This window comes from Rhinolophus ferrumequinum, chromosome 3 (assembly GCF_004115265.2).
Source record: "Rhinolophus ferrumequinum isolate MPI-CBG mRhiFer1 chromosome 3, mRhiFer1_v1.p, whole genome shotgun sequence".
NCBI lineage: Eukaryota > Metazoa > Chordata > Mammalia > Chiroptera > Rhinolophidae > Rhinolophus > Rhinolophus ferrumequinum.
In genome coordinates, this window is record NC_046286.1 from 61,872,855 (window position 1) to 61,899,260 (window position 26,406).

At 39.4% G+C, this 26,406-nt stretch overlaps 1 protein-coding gene across 1 annotated transcript in view; it reads left to right on the forward strand.

Moving 5' to 3' along the window:
- Positions 1–1,366: 1,366 nt before the first annotated feature.
- Positions 1,367–26,406, forward strand: part of LOC117020906 (putative uncharacterized protein C6orf183) — a 51,460-nt gene continuing 26,420 nt past the window's right edge. The window contains exons 1-10 of the mRNA XM_033103708.1: positions 1,367–1,524; positions 4,444–4,516; positions 4,902–5,012; positions 9,105–9,218; positions 10,359–10,553; positions 11,632–11,785; positions 12,844–13,001; positions 15,657–15,809; positions 17,464–17,565; positions 21,087–21,248. Of these exons, the coding sequence (XP_032959599.1) occupies positions 1,379–1,524; positions 4,444–4,516; positions 4,902–5,012; positions 9,105–9,218; positions 10,359–10,553; positions 11,632–11,785; positions 12,844–13,001; positions 15,657–15,809; positions 17,464–17,565; positions 21,087–21,248 (1,368 nt within the window). The 5' untranslated portion in view covers positions 1,367–1,378. The remainder of the gene's footprint in view (positions 1,525–4,443; positions 4,517–4,901; positions 5,013–9,104; positions 9,219–10,358; positions 10,554–11,631; positions 11,786–12,843; positions 13,002–15,656; positions 15,810–17,463; positions 17,566–21,086; positions 21,249–26,406) is intronic.

Below are 26,406 nucleotides of genomic sequence, written 5' to 3' on the forward strand. Positions count from 1 at the left end.
GATTAAATGTTCTCGTTTCTGAGCTGTGAAGTGTTGAAACTGATCAGCAAATGAAGGCAGAATGTCTATCCTTTGGGAGAAGAATCAGCCAGTCTGTGTTGCGGCCACTCTTGGCTGCCAGCTGGAATGCAGCTGTTAAGGCAGCTGTTTAACTAGTTTGCCCAACTTGAAAGGACACTGCCAAGGGGTAAATATTTTTCATAACATTTTACTTTTGCTAGGAACAAAAACAGGGCGTTTTCTTGAGCTCCGGCTGTGTGCCAAACATGACAGATTTATTACTCAGCAGGTTCACAACCTAGACTGAACATGGATGTTCGTTTCCATTAATATTTATTTTAAAATAAATAGGCTCCCAAAGGAAGCCTCTACACAAAATGTCTCCACAGCTTAATTACTTGTTGAAACAGCAGCAGATTAACTTGAGAAAATAAAATATCTCTGAAAGGAAAAACTTTTTTAAATCTTAGAAATATCAAAGGAAAAAAGGAAGGTTTAAATATCTTAAACCTCTTTAATGTAGCCTAAGAGTGACTTCATTTACCCCTACTTGTCCAGGACAGTCAGGGCAGCAGGAGCACAGAAAATACATCATCTACTGAATCCCCTGCAATTCTGAGTCCCATTCTGAATTGCATGAATATTGACTATGAATATTCTATGTTGTCATGAATATTGACACTCAGCACTTACTAAGCATTGTGTTGAATTTGACAGGCTGGGAACTGGGTGGGGTAGGGGTTATCAACTGTTTTATTTTATTTAATGGCAAAAGCATTATGACAAATGTAAACATTCAAAATGAAGAAAATGCATTCAAATGCATACGTATGATTTTCTTCTAAACCCAAAAGTGCATGGATCATGATTATGTTAGATAGCTCTCCACTATCAATATATTCTCCCTAGTCAGAAGTTCATGGCTTCAGTAAGGCTTCTGGAGAAAAGTTCTAGGCATATAGGGGGATCCTGTGCACACCTATCGTCTGTCTGTTCCAGTTGAAGTGACATTAGATGTCAGCAGTAACCGCCATTCATAGCACTTAGTGTTACAGCCTTTATGAAGACTACAGGGGCCAGGCAGGGGGATGCATTCTCTTATAATAAACCCTCACAGTCAAAGCTGGAGCAGACATGATTCTGAATGTGAACTTGTTCAACCTATGGTCAATGGGGAGTCTAATCTACAGTTTCTCGACTGTTTACTCAGGTAATTAAATCAGAAATGACAAAAGTCTAGTCCAGCATATATTTCCACAAAGTTGACGTGATTTCTTGGACAATGATAGCCAAAGTTTCATACACTGCGTAACGGTCATGGAGGGAGTCAGCCACAAGCTATGTGCTCTTCTTTTTCAGGGATACAGAAAAACAGTAAATGCAAACCATGGATGAAATTTATAAAGTTGCTTCCACAGAAAGGATTCAGATGTTGGAGAAAGAACTGGCTGCACAATTGACTGAACTGAAGTTTGAGATAGAAGAACGGGGGACCCTTCTGGGAACAGCTCATCGAACTTACAGGTAAATAGAGGCAGCATGAAGGCATAGTCTTTAGGGTCTTTAACCCCATTGTCACCCCACAATCTCCATCAGTCCCCCTTTTCTTTTTACTTGGACAATTGTCATTATCTCAAGCTCAGACTTACGCTCCCCATAAGGTTTTCCGATATTTTAGAATTATCAAGGCATTTAGAGGCAATGTCTTACCAAAGAAAATGGAAAAGTGCTCTTCCATTGCACAAATATCATTGTCTCAAATTTCCAGAAGCTATCATGCAAATCACACCCGATGAAAAGGGATCTAAATTTCTCCAACAATATTTTAATTGAACTTGACCTTGATTTTGATGAGAAATTTCAAAACAAATACTGCTAGGTGTTTGGTAGCAAAATGATGTTCTATTAGGAGCTATTCTATAGGTAAATCCTGCCAATGACAGCAATTAAATTCTCTTAGAGAAACAAGGTAGCCTGAATGGCAAGTCTCATGGGTCCTGGATCTTCATATTCCTCTGTTTCTGTTTCCTCCACAGTTTCAAGAGGAACAATTGTAAGGACTCTGTTAGGTTGAGTAGTTGAGTAAACAACACGGATGGTGAGGGGTGGAGAAGGAAGATCAGGAGAAGCAGCAGTAAGGAGGTGCATTAGTATCTCATTCCAAAGGTGATTCTGAAGCACTAGTATTTAGTGTGTTTTCTAATTTAGTATTTAAAGCCCTCGGGTGTGTGAAACGGAACAAGGATTGTGTGATGAAGTAGAAAGGTAATGGAATCATGCAAGTTATAATTTCTCTCAACTTTGGTTTCTTTCTTCAAAAAGTGCAGTTGAAAATATGCACCTTGCCTACCTTATAAAGATCAATTGACATAATGCATGTTAAAGTACTTTGAAAACTAGAAAACACTATATAAAGATTGTGTTGATATTATTCCAACTTAAATGTCAGGCAAGTGGCTTCCCACTCTACATTCTGGCAAGAAAGGCACCTGAAGTCCCTTTTAGGACAGAGTGATGGGAAATCTCTGTATACCTGTATTTCTCTCCTCCTCCAGTAATCCAACAAATATTTATTGAGCACCGTCTGTTTGCCCGGTGTCGTGCTAGGTTCAAAGAAAATGGAGAATGTCCACTCCTAATAATCACTTTCCCATTCTCATTCCCCACTAGACTGAAAAATCTATAGAAAACTGAAGGATAACTGTACCTTAGTCTCCTTCCTTGCTTCCTCCCTCTCTTTCTTTCTTTCTTTTTTTTTTTTTTGCATTCTTTTTCTCATTTTTCCCACTGAAATCCAGACCATCGTAGTTGTTAAGTGCTTCATAGATGTTTGCTGCACGAATAAATGAATGAATGTATGTTGCATGAACAAGCTTGACGAACAAATGACTGAATCTCTTTGTGGGCTGATGTACCTACCACTTATGTTCACCAATCTCTTTTCAGTCATTCATAGATACTTTGAGATTAACTGAGAGGAAAGATATGATTGATCTGAGTAAGAAAGGGTTGGTTGGGGAGACTAAACCCAGGACCCCACCTAATCTCCTAGTGTGCCAAAGAACTAGAAGACAAAGAACAAGAAGGACAGGGAAGGAATGGGTTTTTTCTGTTTAGTAAGTAGCTTACTAGTTGGTCTCTTTCTAGTTGGTTACTGCTTCTCTACCTCCATGAGACTGCAGCCAGGATTCAGGTACCCAGGAATCACAGAAATTATACCTTTGATTTATCAATGCTTTTACTTTCAAGGCCCTTTTATAGTTTGCCTTGTTTTTTTGCTTGTTTGTTTTTTCCATCAAAGCCAAGATGTGCGGAGATAGGGGAGACATTATCTCTGACTTCAGTTGGGAATTCAACACAAATGGCTCCATGGATTGCTTAGGCTCACCTGGCTCAGGGACCTCTTGACTGTCAGCCTGGTTCTCTATTCACAGGACCACTTCCTCCAGTGGGGAGAACTGCTGGCAAGTGTACAAATTAGCAGTCTATTCTCATCCCCCTTAAAACTTATCCATGGGGATTGTTAGGGCCCTAAAAACAACATTAACCTAAACTGAACTGCCTACAACCCCCCTCAGATCTTGAGGTGGCTTCTCACATGAGTTCTAGTCCCATTCTCAGAAAATGGCAATGCACCAGGATTGCTGTCCCTTAATGTTCCCAAAGCTGCTAAGGCTTGGGGTGTACCTTACCCCAAATGAGGAGAGCTCCCCTCTTTTGGACACAGGTCCCACCCTCTTATCGGGCACCCCCAACTGTGCTGCTCGAACCTCCACTTGTCAGAGCCCGTGGCGCAGACAACTCCCTTGTGACTAGACTTGGACAGCTGTCCATGAGGCTGCTGAAGCAGGCACTCCTGCTACGTGTTTCCTAGGGATAACGAAGTTTTCTGAAGCAGAAACTTTGTTTACAATAGCTTCCCAAGTACTTCATGTTTGATATTTAAGGGTTATTTTCACCCCCAGATCACTGAGCAAGAACATAAAAATAAGAACATTCTGTTTAAATGATAAGATACTGATTTTGTGTGTCAACTAGCATGAGATAAAAGTCTGAGGAGAACAATGGCGGTTAGAGATTAAGTTACTGGAGGAAATACAGGCGGGAGAAAGAAGAATGCTCAGCATTATGCCCCTCCTTTGTACTCTGGATTTGGAAACAGGGAGGCAGAGAAGGGACAGAAGCAAAGACTATGTTTGTGTGGGGACAAGGAGAGGAACTGGCCCAGGGAAAGGTGTAGCAAACATGAGGTATTCACAGGAGAGATCTTGACTAAGACAGAAGCATGTGGCCCTTGCATGGCCCTAACAATCCCGTGGAATATGATATACCTATTTAAAAATGAGCAGTTGTGAAGAGTTACAGGTTAATCAGGGCCTACCTATAATCTGATCTATTGTAGCCTCTGTAATTACAGCCTCTGTTGCATAAACCTTTCTGCAGCTCTGTTCGAATACCAAAGGATATTTCCTACTATAGAAGAGAAAGAGAACTGGCTCTAAAGAAAACTTTACAGGTGAGTTAAGAGAGTGGGCTGTTTCAATACGATAACGAATTAAATTGTGCTCACCTGTTGGAAATTCTTTGCAGGCAAAGTTTGTTTTTGCAAACAAAGAGCTGATGCTATTGACACTGGTTGTGAAAACAGCCCAATACTTCCCTCGCTGCTGGATCAGGGCAGGCCACTACTTCTTTGGAGCTATCTGATTTTTGTGGTGTTTTAAACTTGATAGTTCCTTGATTTGTGCTGTTAAAATTTGTTATTTGGAAATTTAGGTATAACTGCATAGTGTATTGTATAAAAACTGTTAGAAAGTGTATGTCATTTTCTGTCATAAACACTGATGATTTTACTTCCTTATTTCCCCTTTACCTGCTCTGTTGCCGGCCGAGGGGTTCAGGTGGCTGAGTCAAAGCCGCTTGTTATTCAAGCAGATGTCATGCAGAGGGAGCTAGAGAGCTGCCTAAGAAGAGAGTACACTCCTGAAAATTTACCTTTGCTTCTGTTGCAGGTAAGAGTCATTTTGCAATTTGAAAAACACGTCTGGAATTTAGTAGAAATGTCTGAACAAAGCTGGCTTTCTGGTATATCCTCTGGCCAGGGTAGGATTTTCTCTGCATGTGTGGTTTGCAGAACTGGGATAGTGTAAATGCTCCTCTTTGTTAGTGACCCATGCCATAGTTCAGGTCAGGTTAGTTACAGTCACTGAACAATTCACTAAGTTTCTACGAATTGCTCCTGTTGCTGGTGCTATAAGGCAGTACAACATTGACTAAGACAATCTCAGTCCTCAGCAAGCTGTTAGCTGACCTAGGAAAGATATTTCTGGAATTTTATCTTAAGAAAATAACTCAAAACATAGGGAAAAACATTTTACATAAACTTATTATTGTAGCAGTGTACTAATAAAAGAGAAAAAATTGGAATTGCCAAAATGTCTACTAATAGGAGAAAGAGTTAAGAAAAACAGTGTGGTACTTGATAGAATATTGTTCTGCTACTAAACATTTTTTGCATAAGGAATATTTATGTTATTACATAATTAGTTAAAAATGTGTGTGTGTGTGTGTGTGTGTGTGTGTGTGTGTGTGATAATAGTGATATATAGAAAAATCACTTAAAGTACATAGATCAAAATTTAGTAATCACTGTCTTTGGATGACAGGAAAATGAATCTCTTCTTTTTTCTTTTATATGTTTTCTAAATTTTCTATAATAAGCATATATTGTTTTGATTTTTAAAGTCCTTATTATTTACTCTTAATAAATGCATCACAAAGAAACCAAAGATGTTGAGATTCTATTTGAAACTCCAGTTATTGTCATTATCTTCATCCAGGATTCTTTGTCCCTGTCATTTCTGGCATTCTTCATTCTTTTGTGTAGATCAGTAGTTCCATTGGAGAGAAAGAAAAGGTGGAGATGGAGGACATTTGGCAATGTCTGGAGACTGTTTTGGTTGTCACAGTTTGGAAGGGGAGTGGGTTGCTATTGATGCCGTGTTTCCCCGAAAATAAGACCTAGCCGGACAATCAGCTCTAATGCATCTTTTGGAACAAAAATTAATATAAGACCCGGTATTATATTATACTATATTATACCCAGTATTATATTGTTATGTTATGTTATGTTATACCCGGTTTTATATTATATTATATAAGACCCAGTATTATATTATATTATATTATATTATATTATATTATACTATATTATATAAGACCCAGTCTTATATTATAGTAAAATAATACTGGGTCTTATATTAATTTTTACTCCAAAAGACTCATTAGAGCTGATTTTCCGACGAGGTCTTATTTTCGGGGAAACAGGGTATCTAGTAAGTAGAGGCCAGGGATCCACTAAACATCCGACAATGCACAGGATAACCCTCACCACAAAGAATTATTCAGTCCCAAATGTTAATAGTGCTGAGGTTGAGAAACTTTGGTAGAGTCTAAGTTTTTATACGACATCATTTATCTTCTGCCTAAAGAACTTACTACATTTCCTGTAGTGCAGATCTGCCAAGGACAAATTCTCTCAGAATTTGTTTTTTGAAAAAAGTTTTTATTTGCCTTCATTTTAGAAAGTTTTTTGTTTGTTTGTTTGTTTGTTTTTTTCAAAATAAATTAATAAGTTGATAATTTTATTCTTTTATTACTTTAAAGATGATGTTCCCTTGTCTTCTGGCTTGCATTGTTTTCATAGTGTGTCCTTTATTCTCCGGCTACTTTTAAGATTTTCTCTTAAAGGTTTTAAGCAATTTGATTATGAAATTCCTTGATAATGTTTTCTTTGTGTTTCTCTTGCTTGGAGTTGGTTGAAGTTCTTGGATTGTGATTTTATCATTTTCATCAATTTTTTAAAAAATTTCAGCCATTATTTTTTCAAATATATATTCTCTCCTATCCCTCCTTCTGGGACTCCAATTATGCATATGTTAAATCACTTCATATTGTTCCTGAAGTCACTGAAGCTCTATTTATATTTTTTCAGTCTTTTTTTCTCCAGTGGTTCATTTTGTAGTTTCTACTGCTACATTTCAAGTTCACTAACATTTTCTTCTTCACTGTAATCTGCTGTCAGTTCTGTTCAATAAAGTTTTCATTTTATATATTGTATTTTTCATTTCTAGAAGTGCTATTTAATTGTTTTTTATATTTTTCATTTCTTTCTGTATTATGTTCACATTTTCCTTTCAATCTTTGAACATACTGAGCATATTAATAATAGCTCTTTTAAAGTCCTTGTTTGCTAATTTCATCATTGCTGCCATTTCTGGGTCTGTTTTTCTTCGTTAATTTTTCTCCTGTTTGTGGGTCATATTTTCTTTTTCCAAGTCTAGTCATTGTTTTTTGGATGCTGATATTGCAATTTTACATTCTTTTTTTTTTAATAGAATCTAACTTTTATTTTGTTTATATTTTTTTTAAGATTTTTTTTCCTTTTATTGGGAAAGGGGAACAGGACTTTATTATTGGGGAACAATGTGTACTTCCAGGACTTTTTTCCAAGTCAAGTTGTTGTCCTTTCAGTCTTAGTTGTGGAGGGTGCTGTTCAGCTTCAAGTTTTTGTCCTTTCAATCTTAGTTGTGGAGGGCGCAGCTCAGCTCCAGGCCCAGTTGCCGTTACTAGTTGCAGGGGGCACAGCCCACCATCCCTTGCAGGAGTTGAACCGGCAATCTTGTGGTTGAGAGGACACGCTCCAACCAACTGAGCCATTCCGGAGCTCGTTGGCAGCTCAGCTCAAGGTGCCGTATTCAATCTTAGTTGCAGTGGGCGGAGCCCACCATCCCTTGCGGGACTCGAGGAATTGAACTGCCACCCTTGTGGTTGAGAGCCCACTGGCCCATGTGGGAATCAAACCAGAAGCCTTCGGAGTTAGGAGCATGGAGCTCTAACTGCCTGAGCCACTGGGCTGGCCCCAATTTTACATTCTTAAATGCTAACTTTTTTTTCTGTATTCCTTTAAAGAGTTTTCAACTTTATTCTGGCAGACAGTTAAGTTGTAGATCAGCTTTATACTTTCAAGGCTTGATTTTTAAGCTTTGTTAGAGCAGGTTTAAAGTCATCATTATTGTAGGAATAGTTTACCCTATTACTAAATTGTGACCCCTTTGATGTTTCCACTGAATGCTCCAGGTGTTCAGTGAGGACTCTTCAACTCTGTCTTATTGACACTTTTTATTTCCTAGCCTTATATGAACTCTTAGAACTCTTCCGTTTACAATTCCCTAGTCAGTTATTATTTGCACTCATGGAGTTTTACCCTCTGTATGTATAACTTAATAGCAAAAAACTCAAAGGGATCTCTATGCAGATCTCTGCATAACTTCCTCTTCTTCAGCACTCTGCCTTACAAACTCCAGCTGATTTAGCTCCCCAAACTTTCACTTCTCTTTTCTTATTTCCATCGTGCTCTGCTTAGGATTCCCTTTTCTATTCAGTGGTTCAGAAATTGCCTTCTTCAGGCAGAAAACCAAGGGCCATCTCATTTGTTTCTTTTCTCTCAAGGGCCACAGTCCTGCATTGCTTGTTGTCCCACATCAGAAAACAGTTGCCTTGTGTATTTTGTCCTATTTTCTAGTTGTTTATGATGGAAGGATAAGTCTGGTGCTACTTATTCCATCATAGTCTGTATTGTTTTTATTATCAGAAATAAAACATTTTAAAAAAGAGTTGGCTTATTTAACTACTTTTAAGTATAAATAAAAGTTCTGGTCTAAGGTTAAAAGCTATAATCTTTCTTGTAATGTACTTTGTATTTTAGACTTATAATTTCAGTTTTTAAGAAATTTTAAGCTCAGCTTTAGACAATTTTACAGGCTTTTATGTGACTGCTAAAATTGTTTGCTAACTGATAAATGAAACTACAGTCTGTTCAGTTGGCAAGAGAGCATATAGATTTAGAAATGCCTACTTGCTTTATCTAAATTTGAATGATATCTTGAGCCAGGTTTCTTATTTTTATGATCTTCATATAGAAAAATCCATCTTTCCAAAATAACTAGAGACTGATTTTCCTACTGTTAGTGTTCTTAAGAGTTAATTCAATTTTCCTTTTATAATTGTATTCTAAGTGTTAATTTTTGTCATTGTTGTTAAAGTATTACACAGAGAGAATTACCCAGCTGGCCCTGAGTAAATATTTACACATGCTTAGGTGGAAGAGGTTTTGTCAGCACAGTAAGATCATGGAACAGCTTTATCCTCTTTACAAGGTAGGAAGCCCGTGAATAGAACCTGTGGGCTATTTTTCATAATGGAAAGAAAATGATCAATAAGCTTGTCAATGCATTATTATTAAGTATAGCGATTATGCATGTGTATTAGATCTCTAGACTTACTCATCCTACATAACTGCAAATTTGTACCCTTTGGCCAACATCTCCCCATTTTCCTCCCATCCCCAAGTCCCTGGTAATCACTGTTCTACTCACTGCTTCTATGAGTTCAACTTTTTTATTTTTTTCAGATTCCACATATAAGTGAGATCATACTAGTACAGTATTTGTCTTTGGCTGATTTATTTCATTTAGCATAATTTCCTCCAGTTTCATCCATGTTGTTACAAATATTAGGAGTTCCTTGTTTCTCATGGCTGAATAATACTCATATATATATGTATATGAGTATTATTTATATATATATTATTTATATATATTTATATATATATATATTTGTATATACGTTATATATTTACATTTTCTTTATACATTCATCCATTAATGGACTCTTAGGATGTGTACATATCTTGGCTATTGTGAACAGTGCTGCAATGAATATGGGAATACAGATATCTCTTTGTAATACTGATTTTGTTTCCTCAGATATATACACAGATATATTTAATTTTTTGAGGAATCTCCGTACTGTTTTCCATAACAGCTGTGCCCGTTTACATTCTCACTAACAGTACAACTTGTCAATGTTTTAGAAACTGTGACTAAAGATGGGGAAGGGACTACTGGGTGCACCCACTTGCCTGTTCTGCCTGTGGCAGGAGATAATGGTACCTACTTTTAAGAATAAGATTTGCAGGAAGCTTTATAAAATAGGAAATGAGTTTCTGTTCGTAGACTTACCCTCCTCTGCTATAGGTAAAAAGCTAAGCGCCCAAATCCAGTGACCAAACATACTTATGCACTGACTTTTTGCTGGAGTCTCTCTCCTTCAAAATCCTAAGAATGTGACCACTGCCTTGTCAGTCAAATTCAGAATATAAAATAATTTTTATATTCCAAGAGCCCCTTATTTGTCCCCCTAAGTATCCAAGAATCACCCTATGCTTGGAAGCAAATGACACAAGAAAATAAGGCTTACAAATAACCAAGTTCTGTGTTTGCATCTCTCTTAAACAGAAACAAGTTGCGTACATCATGCAGGAGTACAGTGATGCCCTTCAGAGAGCTGAAAGGTTGTCTGTTGCACAAGAAAACTTCCTTATGGGAAAAAACAATCCTCCTAACCTCGTGACACAGGAAGACCTGACTATTTACACAAAGTGGTTAGTGTGTCACCTACACTCACTCAGGACTATTCACCACTACCTACAGGTACGTGAAACACAGTTATGTGATGACACTGCCCCCTCCCGGGATGGTCACACACTTGTCCCCTAGTTTGGAATCATCAGTTTCTGGTATTTCATCTGCCCTACAAATGGCAGGAAAATAAGGGGTCACTAGCTTTTTTCTTTGAAACCTTTGAAATCTTTCTCTTGGAACCTTGCTGTAATGACATCACTTCATTAATTTAGCTTTCTCAAAGATGTCTCTGTTGTATTATTTCACATTCACTCTACAAGTTGTTGTTTTCATTGTCTTGTTCAGGATTTAGGCTCTCCAACGTAGAGCCACATTTGTATTCCACAGTGTCTAATGAGGGTCTAATATATGTCCAGTACATGTCTGGGGACATGTAGGGAACATATAGTTTTTAATGAAAAGTAACTGGGTCTTAAGATGGTAGGAAAATGGGCCAGTAAATAGCCAACTTAAATACAATGTGATAAGAAAGAATAGAGTAAGTATAAGCACAGGGTAAAGAGGGTCACAGAGGAGAAGCCCTAAGCCAGGCTGGAGGCCTCAGCAAGGAGTGACATGATGACATTTCCACTTTGGAAAGATTGTTTTGCCACCTATATCTTTTCCTACTCCTCTAGACCTATCTCAGTGATACCACCAACCATGGAGTTCCCCAAACCAGAAACCTGGCCGTCACCCGGGCATCACCCCTTCCCAATCAGTCACTGTAGGGTCTGCCTCGGAATCATCGCTCCCTAGTCACGTGGTATAATAGCAATATGCTCATACATCTGGGTCCCCCAGCAAACTGTGAGCTATTGAGGTTGTTCCATGCCTTATTCATCTCTGTATGCCCACCACAGCACCTTGTCCGTTATGGGTACTCGTTAATGGAGACCTGCCTAGAGGTTTAGGTCGCCTAGAGTTGGTGACATAGCATTACGTCTCCCAGCTCCAAACTTTACCTCTCATGATTGGGCAGGTTTCTGAGGCCCACCTCTTCCTCCCTCCTCCTCTATCAAAGCCAAGAGCTGCTCCTGAGCTAAAATCTGGAAGCTTCTGTGAAAACTGACTTGACATGCAGTCTCTTGGTTGTGCTCTTCTGTAGGCCCTCCAGTATTTGCCCATCTCCAATGTGCTGAGTGCAGCTGTCAATGAAGTACCCGAGGTGGGTCAGGAAAATGAAAAGGCCCATGTCAGTGACATCAGTCCTGACCCCCAGGGCTTTGCATCTCCAGGCCCTGTGAGTACCAGCATTTCAGGTAAGAAATTAGTACCAGCATTTCAGGTAAGAAATCTTTCCCCTGGGGTAATATGGAGGAAAGGGGATTATTATTTTGCACATGTGCTATTTTGTCACATGATCTTGCTCAAAATTTATCTGTTTATATACCAAAAAGTTATTATCTTATTAATAAACAAGTGTTAACTTGATATTTTCTGATGGAAAAAGAAAAACACCAGTTCTCTTAGACATTATTATCTCCATGTTTATAAATGGCAAAGTAAGAGAGAGGGAAGAAAAGCAATGAACTTGAAGTCGGGAGGACTGAGCTCTACAGCTGTTTCTGTGTGTGGCCTCACTACAGTCCTGCTGGTTAGGTCATCTCACCTCCTTGGCTCTCAATGTACTCAACTCGAAAATAAACCTTTCAGATGAAGTGATATCTAAAATCCCTTTCATTTTTAATATTACATGATTCTAAAAGACGTTCCTTATCTGAATCACTTTAATAGTCTTCTTGCCCTTACGCTGTGTTATAGATGACTAAGAAATCTGATCAGGTGTCCACTCTGAGTGACGTATTCACTTGGGGTGTGTACCTAGTGCACATGGAGAGGCAACCAACCTAGTTGTAGGCCATCAGAGAAGGTGTCTTAAAGGAGGGGAGTCCAAACTGGGTACTTAGAGATGAGTAGGAGTGAGCCAGGCGAAAGGAGGTGAAGGCTCTCACCTTCTTCTAATTTGCTGGTTAATTTATAAGCCATACTCTGTTTGCCACAAAGCACCAGAGGTAGTTCTGGTCCCGCTAAGTCATTCCCCAAAGGGCCTGTTGTGTTTCTCTTGCAGACTGTGAAAAGGGGTCTAGGGGTCTCTAGCCACCTCCCCCAGAAAGCCAACACCAAGAGTTTTTCAGACAGGCCTGGCCGAGTGGGGTGCAGTCTGTACAGTGTGGCAGAGAAGGTTGGGCAAGGAGCAGAATGGCCCTCCCTGTCAGCAGAGAAGGCCCCGCCTCCAGTTATCTCAAATGACTCTCCTACTTACCTTTCTGACTGGTGTTCATTGGTCTTAATGCCCTTGATTTTGGATTTTTCTCAGGGCCGATGAGAACAGAAGCTGCTTTCGTCCTACCCCAACACACAACAGCAACAGAAGAACTGAAACCCCAGCTGAGGCTTCTGCTCTCCCATTTCAATATCCAGTATGACGTGGAGGAGCTAAGGGACGCTGCTAAGGAAATAGAACTTTTTTCCATGGTACTTCATGGATTGTTTCTTATACAAATATAGGTGTTCCTGAAGGAAAACCCTAGTTTTTGCCACAAAGTTGGATCTTTATACTGCCACAATTGTTTTTAGAGCAGTAAAATGTAGTGGTAATAGGTGAGATTTAGATTAGCAGTTGAACTTCCACTCTGTAAGAGTGAGTCATGGCACCCTGGAATATCTAACCCAGAGGGATTGTAGGATTTAATTTTCTAAAGAACTTAAAGAAAAATATAGGTTATAGCCCATAGTAGACGATGTAAACATAGACAGGATTTGGCAAATTTGCATGGTGGAGTTGTCTAGTGCATAAAGCCCTTCAATTCTTAGTGTGTTGCAATAACTCTCCTGTTGCCAAAATGCTTTATACTCAATAGAGTGTATGTTGTGTAGTGATTTTTAAAGTCATGCAGTCTGCTCTCCTAAAACACAATGTGGCACAACCTTAAAAAAAAAAAAAAAAAAAAGCTTATATTATCAGAAGCAATGTTGAAATTTTTTAAAGGGAAAAATAGGATTATGTATAGAGAGCTTCAAATTCATTATAAGTTTTCAGTTAGAGTTTCAACAGTAAAGATGTTTTTCTAGTTCTGGGTGTACAATATCTGAAGGCATATATATTTGCTAGATAAAAATAATAAATTGATTGAGCCAAACAGGCAGGAAGTCAATCTGAATGTTTTTGAATGTTCTTCATATAAGAAGGATCCACTGTCTCCTCTATCACCATTTTCCTTGACCTTGAAGTTTCACTTCCCTTTGGTGTTTGTTCCAGCGTGATTTTATTGGGATTCTTTCTATTCGTATGTAACACAGGCGCGTTAAGCTCTCTGGAACCAGTGGTATGACATGTGCTCTGGCTCCTTTGAAGGTGACGGTGTTTGGCTTTTGCCTGCTCGTCACGTCAGCAGCAGCACTACCTTCAACTGGGCGTCTCTGCGGGATCTCGTCACCCTCATTCTCACCAAGTTTTATGGTAGACAGAAACCAGAACTGGAATAAGATCGTGTTTCCAAAGAGTCGGGACAAATCAAAATAAATTGTAGCCCAGTAGACTACCATCAATGATAGCAAAAGAACGTGAGGCTGCCAAGCCCTCCCACAAAGCCGATTTGCTCACAAAGAAGAGCTTATCCCCTTTACATAGTGACACTTTCCACTTTTGATTTCCTTCTGACAGTATTTTGTGCTCCCCAGATAATCAATCACATTACAATCTCTTTGTGCATGAAGAGTGGCTACGTTTGGGTATATTCTAATATACCAGGGCATGCTCTAATGCTCTAGAGCAGGGTCGCCACGCTTTGCAGCCCACTTCCTGTGTTTTTAAAAGGAAGTTTTGCTGGAATACAGCCATGCCTATTCATTTACGTATTATCTAGTTACTTTCACACTACAAAAGCAGAACTGAGTAGTTGCAAAAGGGACTGTATGATCAGCAATGGCTAAAATATGTCTTTACCATCTGGCCCTTCAAGGAAAAGTTTGCCACTGCAGCCCTCGTCTAGCTCTGTCTTGTGGAACTCCCTGCACTGATAGATATGGCCTGCATCTGTGCTGTCCAGTGTGTTAACCACTAGTCATGTGGCCATTCAGTACTTGAAATGCGGTTAGTGCAACTAAGGAACTAAATTTGAATGAGCTGACATTTAAATGTGAAAACAGCCGCACACGGCTAAGGGCAACAGTATTGGACAGTACAGCTTGGGAAATACCAGCATTAACTGAAAGAACTTTTAGTTCTGTGACTCATTGAATCGCTCTCTTATTCCAGAAACCTTTGTGGAGGCCCTAGCATGTGCCAACACTGTGATAAGTTGTTGTGTGTGTGAGTGTGTGTGTGTGTGTGTGTGTGTGTAACATAAGATTTTAACCATTTATAAGTGGCATTAAGTACATTCACATTGTTGTACGACCATCACCAGTTGGTTGAGATTCAGAGCCTGTGCCCTCAGGAACCTTCCACTGTAGTGAGGAATCATGATACAGTGTGGCCATGATGCAATAATGGGGGCACTACCATAGGTTCAGTAGGCCTGGGCCCACTCTGGAGAAGGGAGGGAGAAACACTCTGCATTGTGGCAGTAACGAGTTATGTCATAGAAATCGTAGTAGCCTCAGTCTGAAAGTGCGATGTGAAGAGATTGGCTGAGGTACCCCGAAGAATTTTAATCAATCCTAATATCTGGGCCCTTTTTTCTAGCAACATCATGGTCAGGCTTCTGGGAACAGGATTTATCTAACCCTTAGATTTCTAGTTTACCAGGTGGCCAGAAAAAGTGAACGTATTTCCAAAAGTGACCAATTTATTTCCCACTTAGGGTCTGGCTCAAAATACATATAAACATATATATATATATATATATATATATATATATATATATATATATATATATATTACATAATTTCCAGTCTTTGGAGCAGATATTCAGAACAAGTAACATACACACACAATTATGGTAATGAGCTGACTGAATACACGTACCTCCCAGGTATACACATTTCAGGTCATGTTACTGTCAGCCATGTTTTATGAATTAGTTTGACTCCAAGACTGTTTCAGAGGTGATCGGTAGCTGTTTTTCAAATTGCCTACAATCAGACTTTTTTCCTGGTCTCTACTTCTCTCTTCTTAATCCTGTTTAGGTTTCCCAGAAATTTCATAGCATCTTCATGGAGCAACAGAGAATGCAAACATTTCCAGACTATGATACTGGGAAAGCTAACGTGGAAAATTTTGATTTGCCAAGACCTGGGATGGCCTTGAAAAAGAGAGCCGACTGGATTCCCTTTATAAAGGTGAGAAGACCTGTGGTGTCATGATGTCAGTAATGTCACAAAGTATCCTCCAAGCAGGCCAGACAACCTGGCAGCACCAGGTTCCTGTTGTCCCCTCTCCTCATTCCCTCAGCAAACCGTCCCCGAGGACAAAGGGTAGGTGCCTGCCCATTCTCAGGAGAGGCAGCTCAGAGGACATGACCTTGTGCACCTTCTATGGAAGCTCCCCTCTCTATTGGGTCAGGACTCCCTTCTTGTGGTTAGGGAGCATGGCTGCTTGGCAAGAACAAAGGATAACACTCGAAGGTATAATTGAGTTGTGTAAATCCAGCTCAAAAAGTATTTATTGAGTACATACTGTGTGTCAGGCATGGCCCTTGGTGCTGGAGATACACGCTTCCCAAGTATTAAGTACGCAGATTAAACGAGATCATTTTAGGTAGTGGTAAGTATAGTCAAGTCTCGTTATTTGGGGTGGTTATGTCCTATAACGTTGCCACGAATACTGAATTAACAAATACTGAACTGTTGCACGTAGAGGAAATACAGGGTTAGATTCATGAACTGATCAATACGTAGCCTTGTTTTATGTGGGTTTCTGTGTAAAGACACTAATATGTGTTATTGGTTCATTAGCGTCGACCTTGTGGCCAACAGCACCATATCTCATGCATAAACGAAGCTTATCAAAACATGTGTTTCTTCTATAAGACACATCGCAGCCTTCCTGTACTTCAGAACACGAGGCAGCACTTCAGCACGATGCGTGGAGGCCATTTTCATCAGTGAAATCACCAATAAAAAGCAGAAAAGTATAAAAATGGGGCACTACATAGACCATGAAAAGGACACTTGTTTATAGCATGAAAGCTGAAATAAGGCAGTGTCACCTAGTTTGACCTCAGCTGGGAATGTGGAATTGGGCGACTCAAATTTTTCACCATTCTGTACATGTCCACGAATGACCAGGAACGCCCTGCTGGTATAGACTTTGGGGTTACAAGTAAATCTTAGTAAGTAAGCAAGTTTGCAAATATGGGATTCTTGAATAATGAGTATCACCTGTATTATGAAGGAAAGAAAAGTCTTATGTGATAAAGGTGGACAGAAGGAAAGGAGAGAAAGCATTACTGCTAAATCTGGGGCTTTGAGCAAATAAGTGTGGTGGTTGGTGTAGGGGAAGCCAGAATTTCTGTTTTAGATTGCTACACTTGCCATCCCAGTATAGATAGATATCAAAGAGATAGTTGGATATAACAGGCTGGAGCTCGATATAAATTTACAGTTATTTAGCCATAGAACTAATTTTTGAAATATAGATCATTAATGTGAAAGGTCAAGTTTTACATGTGGAGTCACAAGGAGTCTTTATGGGCAAACTTCTCTTGCCCCATAAATCAAGTGCAGCGCCTAACACTAATGGATTCAGGGTCCCTCCTGCTCATAGATGGTGCTATGTCATCCCCAATGGAGCTACTGCACCAACAGGAACTGCTGCTGTCATCTCCACAGGTCTGTGAACCCACACAGACCCTTTCTGAGACTTTACGTGCTCTAACAAACTTTCTAGCATGGAGGCCAGATCCCATTTCAGAAGGTCCTTGGATCTCTTTGCTTGCAACTTTCTATTGAGAACCATTCTGCTATGTTGTAACTTTGTATGTTTGCCCTCTAGATTAAGCCAAAATGTGATCCTTGGCAAAAGAAGCTTTTGTCCAAACTGAAAGAACGAAGAAGAATAGATGTATTAATGCAACTCCAAGCAAAGTTTTTGAAGGTAAGAAAATAACCATATTCCATTGAAGATAAAAGGCTTGCTAAAATCGTTCTCAGAAAGTTGAATTTTCTTTCCCTTTTAAAAAAATATTAGCCATGAATTCACTATGAAGCCTTTATTTGGAACTTCATAGTCTAATTGCCAAACTTTTATAATCCTGTTAGCTTTCAGTAGAGAGTAACCATTGTCAAGAGTTGGGTTTTAGTCCAGTTTTAGCACTAAGTTTCTGTGTGATATTGGTCTAGTCACAAAACTTCCTTGAGTTTTAGTTTCCTCTTCTATGAAACAAAAATATTAGGCTAAATTATCTCATTTTTATTGTGGCAAAATACACATAGCATGAAAGTTGTCATCTTAACCATTTTTTACTGTGCAGCTCAGTAGTGTTTAGTAGATTCACATTGTTATGAAACAGATCGCCAGAACTTTTTCATCTTATAAAACTGAAACTCTATACCTATTAAACAACAACTTGTTATTTCCTCCTTCCCACAGCCCCTAGAAACCACCATTCTACTTTCTGTATCTAAATCTAACGACTCTTAGACACCTCATATAAGTGGAATCATACAGTACTTGCCTTTTTGTGACTGGCTTTTCTCACTTAGCATAATCTCCTCAAGGTTCATCCATGATGTACCACATGACTGGATCCGCCCCCACCCACCTTTTTTTAGTTTTATTTCAGGAACATCTATATCAGCTTTATTCACAATAGCCAAAAGCAAGAAACAACCTAGATGTCCTTCAGTGGGTGAACAGTTTAACTCTGATACATTCATACCATGAAATAGAAGTCAGCTTTAAAAAGGAATAAACTAGTTATATACCTAAGAACCTGGATGAATCTCCAAAGAATGATGTGAGTAAAGAGTCAATCCCATCAAGACTTTATGAGTCCATTTATATAACACTCTTGAAATGACAAAATTATAGAAATGGAGAACAGATGCGTGGATTCTAGGGATTAAGGAGAGAATGCTGAGGAAGGGAAAGGAGTGTAACTTCAAAGGGGTAGCCTGAGGGATTCTTGTGGTGGTAGAGCTGTTCCATATTTTGACTGTATCGATGTCAATATCCAGGTTATGATACGGTACTATAGTTCTGCAAGATGTTAACACTGAGGGAAGCGAAGTGAAGGGTACATGGGCTCTCTTTATATAATTTTTTCCCTCTTTTCTTAAATTGTGGTAAAACAGATATAACATGAATTTTACCAGTTTAACCATTTTTAAGTGTACAGTTTAGTGGTATTAAGTACATCCATATTGTTGTGCAACCATCTCCACCATCCATCTCCAGAACTCTTTCCATCTGGCAAACTGAAACTACTCATTTGATGCCAACTCTCCACTTGTCGCTCCCCCTGGCCCCTGGCAACCACCATTCTACTTTCTGTCTCTATGAGTTTGACTATTCTAGGTACCTCATATTAGTGGAATCAGACAGTATTTTTTTGTCTTTTTGTGACTGGCTGATTTTACCTACCATAATGTCTTCAAGGTTCACCCAGAAACCTTGTTGTAGGATAGGTCAGAATTTCCTTCCTTTTTAAGGCTGAATAATATTTCCCTGTATATATCCATCACATTGTGTTTATCTATTCATGTGTTGATGGACGTTTGGGTTGCTTCTACCTCATGACTATTGTAAATAATGCTCTGTTAACATGGGTATATAAATATCTCTTTGAGATCCTGCTTTCAATTCTTTTGGATCTTTACCCAGAAGTGGAGTTGCTGGATCATAGGTAATTCTGTTTTTAATTGTTTGAGGACACTTCATGCTATTTTCCATAGTAGTTGCAGCGTTTACAGTCGCACCAACGGTGCACAGGGTTTCAATTTCTGCATATCCTCACCAAAACTTATTTTTTTATATTTGCCCTCCTAATGGATATAAAGTGATATTTCACTGTGGTTTTGCTTTGCATTTCTCTAATGACTAGTAATATTGAGCATATTTTCATGTGCTTGTTGGCAATTTGCATATCATATTTGGAGAAATGTCTATTGAAGTCCTTTGCCCATTTTTAAATTCGGTTATTTTTTGTGGTTGTTGTTGAGTTGTAGGAGTTCTTTGTATATTCTGGGTGTTAACTTATAATCAGATATATGATTTGCAAATATGTTCTCCTGTTCCATAGGTTGCCTTTTTACTCTGTTAATTGTATACTTTGATGCACTGAAGTTTTTAAGTTTGATGTAGTGACATTCATCTATTTTTTTTTTTTTTTGCCTGTGCTTTTGGTGTCATAGCCAAGAAATCATCACCAAATTTAATGTCATGAAGAGTTTCTACTGTTTTCTTCTGAGAATTTTATAGTTTTAGGTCTTATGTTTAGCTCTTTAATCCATTTTGAGTTAATTTTTGTGTATGGTGTAAGATAAAGGTCCAGCTTCATTATTTTGCATCCCAGTATCCAGTTTCCCCACTACCATTTGTTGAAGAGACTGTCCTTTCTCAGTGAGTGGTCTTGGCACCCTTGTTTAAGATCATTTTCATTTGACCATATACTCGAGGATTTATTTCTAGGCTTTCTATTCTATTCCATTGGTCTATGTGTCTAATTTATGCCAATACCACACCGTTTTGATTATTGTAGCTTTATAATATGTTTTGAAATCAGAAAGTATGAGCCATCCAACTTTTTCTTATTTTCAAAAGTATTTTGGCTATTTGGGATTCTTTGAGATTCTGTATGAATTCTATTGTGAATTCTATAATAGAACTCTGTATGAATTCTACTTCTGCAAAAAAAAAAAAAAAAAAAAGAAGAAGAAGAAGAAGAAGAAGAAGAGAAGAAGAAGAAGAAGAAGAAGAAGAAGAAGAAGAAGAAGAAGAAGGAGAAGAAGAAAAGAAAAGCCATTAGGATTTTGATAGGGATTGAGCAAAATGATCTTTCAGGTTCCTTTTTTATATTGAAATGATTAAAGTATAGTAAGACACGTATCACTGAAGTAGAAGTGTAGTTCTGGAACTATTCTTCCATTCTTTACCTCCAGCAGAGGAGAAAGAACATGTATTCAGCGCCTGCGATATGCCAGGCATTCTTACAGCAATCCTGGGAGAGATGCCGTTAGTGTTATTGTTAGGTTGACTTGTCCTGCTCTGTGTGGAAAAACCAGGATTCCAGCAGGAATACAAGCCCAGGTCTGTGCCTTTCCTAAGCCTTCTCCTCAATCTCCTTTCAGCTTCCTAACAGCAAACAGAGTTTGTACCCAAAACTGATAGGTGTTTATCTTTTCATTGCTGTCACAACCCTTATTGAGGTCTCACTTGCTATTTTGTTTAGAGGGTTGTCACAGAATTTTAAATGGGCTGCTATGTGTATTTGAATACTTACAGTGTTGCATGGATGAGCATACCTAAGGGAATCATGATTTAAATTTTATTTTTTAATTGAATAAAGTCCTACCTGGGGCTTCCTTCTTATTCATGTGTACATGACAAAATTCTCACTAAGAAGAAGGTAATAACCCTTCTCCAAACCGTTCCTTTTCCTCTCTGTTCTGCTCAAGATTTCCAACCCTGAGCGAGTAATGCAAGTGCTCCAAGATCATGCTGCAAAGACAATCACATTGGCTCCGTCTCTTCCAACTTCTGTGGCTTCCCCGGGTTTGCTTCAGTGCAACTATGACCAAATCTGGGAGAATATTTATAGCAACATCAATCTCTACCAGGTACCGCAGGAAGAAAAAACCAATATGCCTTTCTGTTCAACTCATCACCTGTGTGTAGACCTTAGAAATTTACTTTGGTAGTTTTTCAGAGACCCTTCCCCCAAAAGCCCTATTACCTAACCAGGTTTGTTTTCATTATAAAAAGATTAAATGCTAATTTAAAAGAGGGATGTGAAGAGGTGTCATATAAGACGTTGTTGCTGCCGGGACATGTACTCAATCCATATATACCAGTGCAAAGTGGTACACTCTAGTTCTAAACACCAAATGAGTTGGACAGTTGTTAAATATTGTGAGTGTTGAGACTGAAAGGGGTCCCCACCGGGTTGGTTCTATTGAGAAAGACCTCTTAACAGTGGAGGAAATTGATCTGGGCTTGAAGGAAGCCTAGGGCTTAGGGAGGTGATGGCGGAGAGGGAAGAAGGGAGCGCATTCTAGGAGGGAAGCTTGAACCACAACGCAGAGGAGAGACTGTGCATGAAGTGTCGAGTCTGGTTTGGCTGAGCGGGAGACTCGTGGAAACTGAGTGAAGAAAAGTTTTTTTAGGGGGAGGAGGGAGCAGTTTGTGGATGCCCATAAATTCCAGACTCAGGAAATTGTGCTTTATCCTGTAAAGCACAATTACGGGATAAAGGCAAACGATATGTACAAAGCAATATTTTTTAGGAAGATTAATGTGGCAGCAGGGTGTTCGTTGGATTGAAAGAGGGAGAAATTGGAGGCAGAGAAGCCAGTGAGGTAGGTACTACGTAGGATAGGCATGAAATTTGGCAATGAAAAGAAGTTTCTATTCAAAACTGGTGGATATTTGTCTTTATAATGGTCCCATACATTTTTTAAGCTAAATATAATCTGTTATTATTTGTTGGTTGCTGTAAGGGAAGAGTTTTGTTTCATTTGCTTATTTAAGATGGGGAGACTTGATGTGTTTAGTTATAGTCTGAGGGGAAGGCACAGTGGAGAAGAGATGAAAAATATGAAAGGGTAAATTTGAGAAACTAATGACCCTGGGAAAAGAGGAGGGGATGGTATGAAAACAACAGGTAGAGGAGTAATTTTGAGAAAGGGAGAATGGCATCACTTCCCTTGACGTGAATGAAACAGAATTTTCAGGTGCAAAAAGACAAGATGGGAGAGCTTGTGGATGGCCTGGCTGTCTCAGCCAGGGAGCGGAGGAAGAGGACGTCTGCATTAGTGAGGTCCGGTGAGAGTGGTATGTGAGGAGGTGTCACTGTGGGAAGGCCGCCAGTGAGAGAAGAACAGAAGGATGACCACAGAGTGAAGAGGGCCCAAGTGAAGTAAGAGGGCGTGAATTTGCAGCGAGCCCATTCTGCATAATAATTCTATTACTTTCACCACTAGAAATATTTGTAGATCGACTGAACAATTTACATAAAATCAAAGCTATGGCCAAGTTTAATAGAATGCTAAAGAGATAAGCACTGTCATGGCTTACCTTCCCAGGCTGTGTGTGGGGGAAAGAGAAACCTGAAATGGATTTAATGTGTTATAGGTTGGCTAGAAGCAGACACACATGCACATGTGTACACACACACATACACGCACACACACACATACACCCCACAACTTCTGTAACTTTTCAATCTGTTTAGACGAGGATCTAGAGAATCTAATAAGTTGGCCCCACAGATCAGGAGCAGATGCAGCATAAACTAGATGGGTCTCCCTGGCCACTGAATCCCCTAACAGGGCCTGTAACTGCCAGTGACTCTCTCCCCAGGTAGCATCCTGCCAGAGTTGAGAAAATAGCTAGATTTCCCCGATCCCATTGCCATTTCTCACTAACGTATATGTCACCATTAAGAAAAGCCTTTGACATTTAAAAATATCTGGCTCTTATGCTTCTTGAAACAAACATAGGGAGAAGAGGGTTGGGAGTAGGGAAGATGGGAGTGGGACAAAGGCAGACTCAGAGCAGGTATCTCTGAACACGACCTCTGCTCCTAGGATCCTTGGTGCGGATGTGATGCTCCTTGACCTGGGAATCTCTGATATTAACATATGTAGGCCATCATCACAAATCTGTTTTCCTCCTTGGCTGAGAGAATAGGGGGAATTAGACTCCTGGGGGCTAGATGGGGGAGAAAGGTGGTGACTATGAGGGAGGGGCAGGTAGGAGGCAAAGGCAGATGGAGTCAGAGATGAAAAGCTTCATGTCTGAAATCATGGGGAAGTGATGAGGTCCAGGGTGTGGCCGGGCCAGCAGGGGACAGAGTTGTGGCAGTGCCCCGAAGTACTTAGGGGACAAAGGAGGTTACCTCTGTGGGACCACTGTGCCAGTGAAAAGCAGAAGGTGCAGAGCGAGAACAGGAGATGATGGCTGAGCTAAGTATTGAAAGGCAGAAAGCACTAAGTTAAAGCAACAGTTTGAGGCACCCAGGGCACAGTGGAGAACTAACACTTCTTATTCTGTTACTGCTTCCCTCCATTTGTACAGGAGATGGAAAGTCAGGCCTCTGATAAAACACAGTCTGTGCTTTCACTAAAGTCTGTTTTGAATGCAGTTGCCCAAATGTTAAAAAGGAAAAAGAAGGAAAGAAGGAAGGAAGGAAGGAAAGAAAGAGGAAAGGAAGAAGAAAAAAGAAAAACCACTTCCTCTGAGTATTTACTGACTTGTAAATGTTGTTCTTGGAATTGACCCAAGGGAGAAAAATGTGAGCAATGGATTGTCAAATTGATTCATGATTAATAGACCCTAAAGAGACCTAGAATACCTGTGGATTCTAGAGATGGAACATGAGGGGAGGGAGACATATAACACACACACAAATTACTCTGCATGTTAGTGTCATGCAATTTTTCTACTTTCCCATTCAGTCATTCAGCGATTATTACATAATGCCGCCTTTGTGCCAGGAATTGTACTGGACTCAGGAAATGAAACACGTGAGAAACAAGTGAACCAAGAAGTAAATCTATCTTTCTAACTTGTGGGTGACATGAAGAAAACCACAGGAGTAGTGGACAATGAAGTAAAGAAGAGCACCCACTGATAGAGAGCTCAGTCAAGATCTTTCAGAGTTAAGGCCATCAGAGCTGAAATCTGATGAAGGAGAAGGAATCAGCCATGCAAATGGGCTAGAGAAGAGCTTTCCAAGCAGGAAACACAATAGCACAGGGTTTAAGAAAGGAAATTCTGAGACAATAACCAAGAGTTTTCCACTTTCCTTCCCATTTTCTTGTGGGTGTTGCTTTGTGACCTCCTCAAGTATTTCTTCTGCTTTGGTCAAGAATCGCTTTAGACAGCGTCAGAGCACCAGTGGTAGCATGTTGCTATTTTGAATGTTGAATATTAGTCTGATGATGTTAGGATTAAGTAAAAGGTGACAGTTGGGAGGAGTCCCAGGAATGTGGGTATGAATTTTAAAGCTCTGTTACTATTTTGCAAGCATGTAGCAGTCAAATGTGAATTTTAGCATCAGTATGCTGGTGAGCATGCTGAGGCTGAAGTTGGCAAGTGACAACCAATTCCCCGTGAAAAATAACTTTCTTAAGGGCCGTGTGCATGAGGGAAAGCAAACTTCCTAGGCCTGTCCATGTGGACTGTCCGTGTTGACAATCCTCCGTCCTAATGGTAGCGCAACCTCAGATCACTTTCTGATCAACTCTCAGTGAATGCTGTTCACCAGTAACCTTTCTTTAGAGAATTAAAAAAAAAAAGTCTTATTTTAGAATAGTGTTAGATTTACATAAAAGTTACAAAGATAGTACAAAGAGTTCCCAGGTATCCCCTTACGCAGTTTGTCCTGTTACTCACATATTACTATGGTACGTTTGTCACACCTAAGAAACCAGCGTTGGTACTTGACTGTTAACTACACTAGACTTTATTTGGAGTTCACTGGTTTTTCCATTAATGTCCTCTTTGTGCTCCAGCGTCCTATCCAGGGTACACATCACATTTAATTGTCATGTCCTTCCTTGGTTATCATGACCTTGACTGTCTTTGGGAGCAGTGGCCGGGAATCCAGTAGAACGGTCCCTACTTTGAGTTTGCCTGATGTTTTTCTCCCAATTTAACTGGGGTTAGAGGTTTGGGGGAAGAACACCCCAGAGGGGAAGTGTCAACATGATCATCGCTGGGGATGTTCACCTTGACCACGTGGTTACCAGGTTTCTCCACTGTAAAGTTACCAGTTTTCTCTTGAAGGTGTTTTTATACAATTAATTCTAAACTACAGAAGTCATAAATAAATATCTTCTCCTTGTAAAAAAATTGAAACACCACTAAAAAGCTAATGCTTTTAACTTTAATTAGTGGGGACTCTAATCCTGGTCCCCATTTCGCTTCCTGAGAGGCAAATACTGTTAGTGCTTCGAGCCTCTTCAAAGCAATTACATCCATATGTATATCCCCATAAAATGCATATATGTAGTACAATTTTGTGTTTTAGTTTTCCTTGTAAATGACCCGTCACACCCTATGGAAATCTTTCTGCACCTTGCTGTTTTCACCCAGCAATATGTCGTAGAGATCTGTCTCTGCTGTTCTCTTTAATGGCTGCGTTATATTTAGTGGCCATTACAGATAACACAGCCAGCCCCATATGGATGCTTGTTGCCATTTTCCCCCTATTAGAAACCATGCCTACCGAGCTTTCTTGTACATGTCTCCTTGTGCAAATGTGTGTTTCTTTAGAGCAGATATTTAGAAGTGGATTTTCTGGGTCACAGAATATACACATTCAAAATATTTTACAGATCCTATCAAAGTGGTATACCATTTTACCCCAAACCAGCAACTTATGAGAAAACTTGTTTTCACACATCCATTTTAATGTTTGTAATTTTTCTATCCTAGTTTGAGTTGGCCGTTACTTACCATTAGCGTCAATGGCTGGCCACCCTTTTCTTTAAACAGTTCTAATTCCAGATTCACTTAAAGATCTGATTTTGGGCGATAAATAAAAAAAATATAAAATTGTCTCATTGTTAATTGTTAATTGACGGTAATGTGTAACTAGAAAGAGAATTCTCGTCCAAATGAACTGCATTTTTTGAATATTCTTTTGAAAAAAACTTAAAAACATTGAACTGTAGACCTGATCACAAGGAATGGACCAGCTGGCCCTGTGTGGGTCCTTCCAAACCTGTAACTCTGTTATATCAAGTGACTTGTGTCCAATGTCATTCCCCA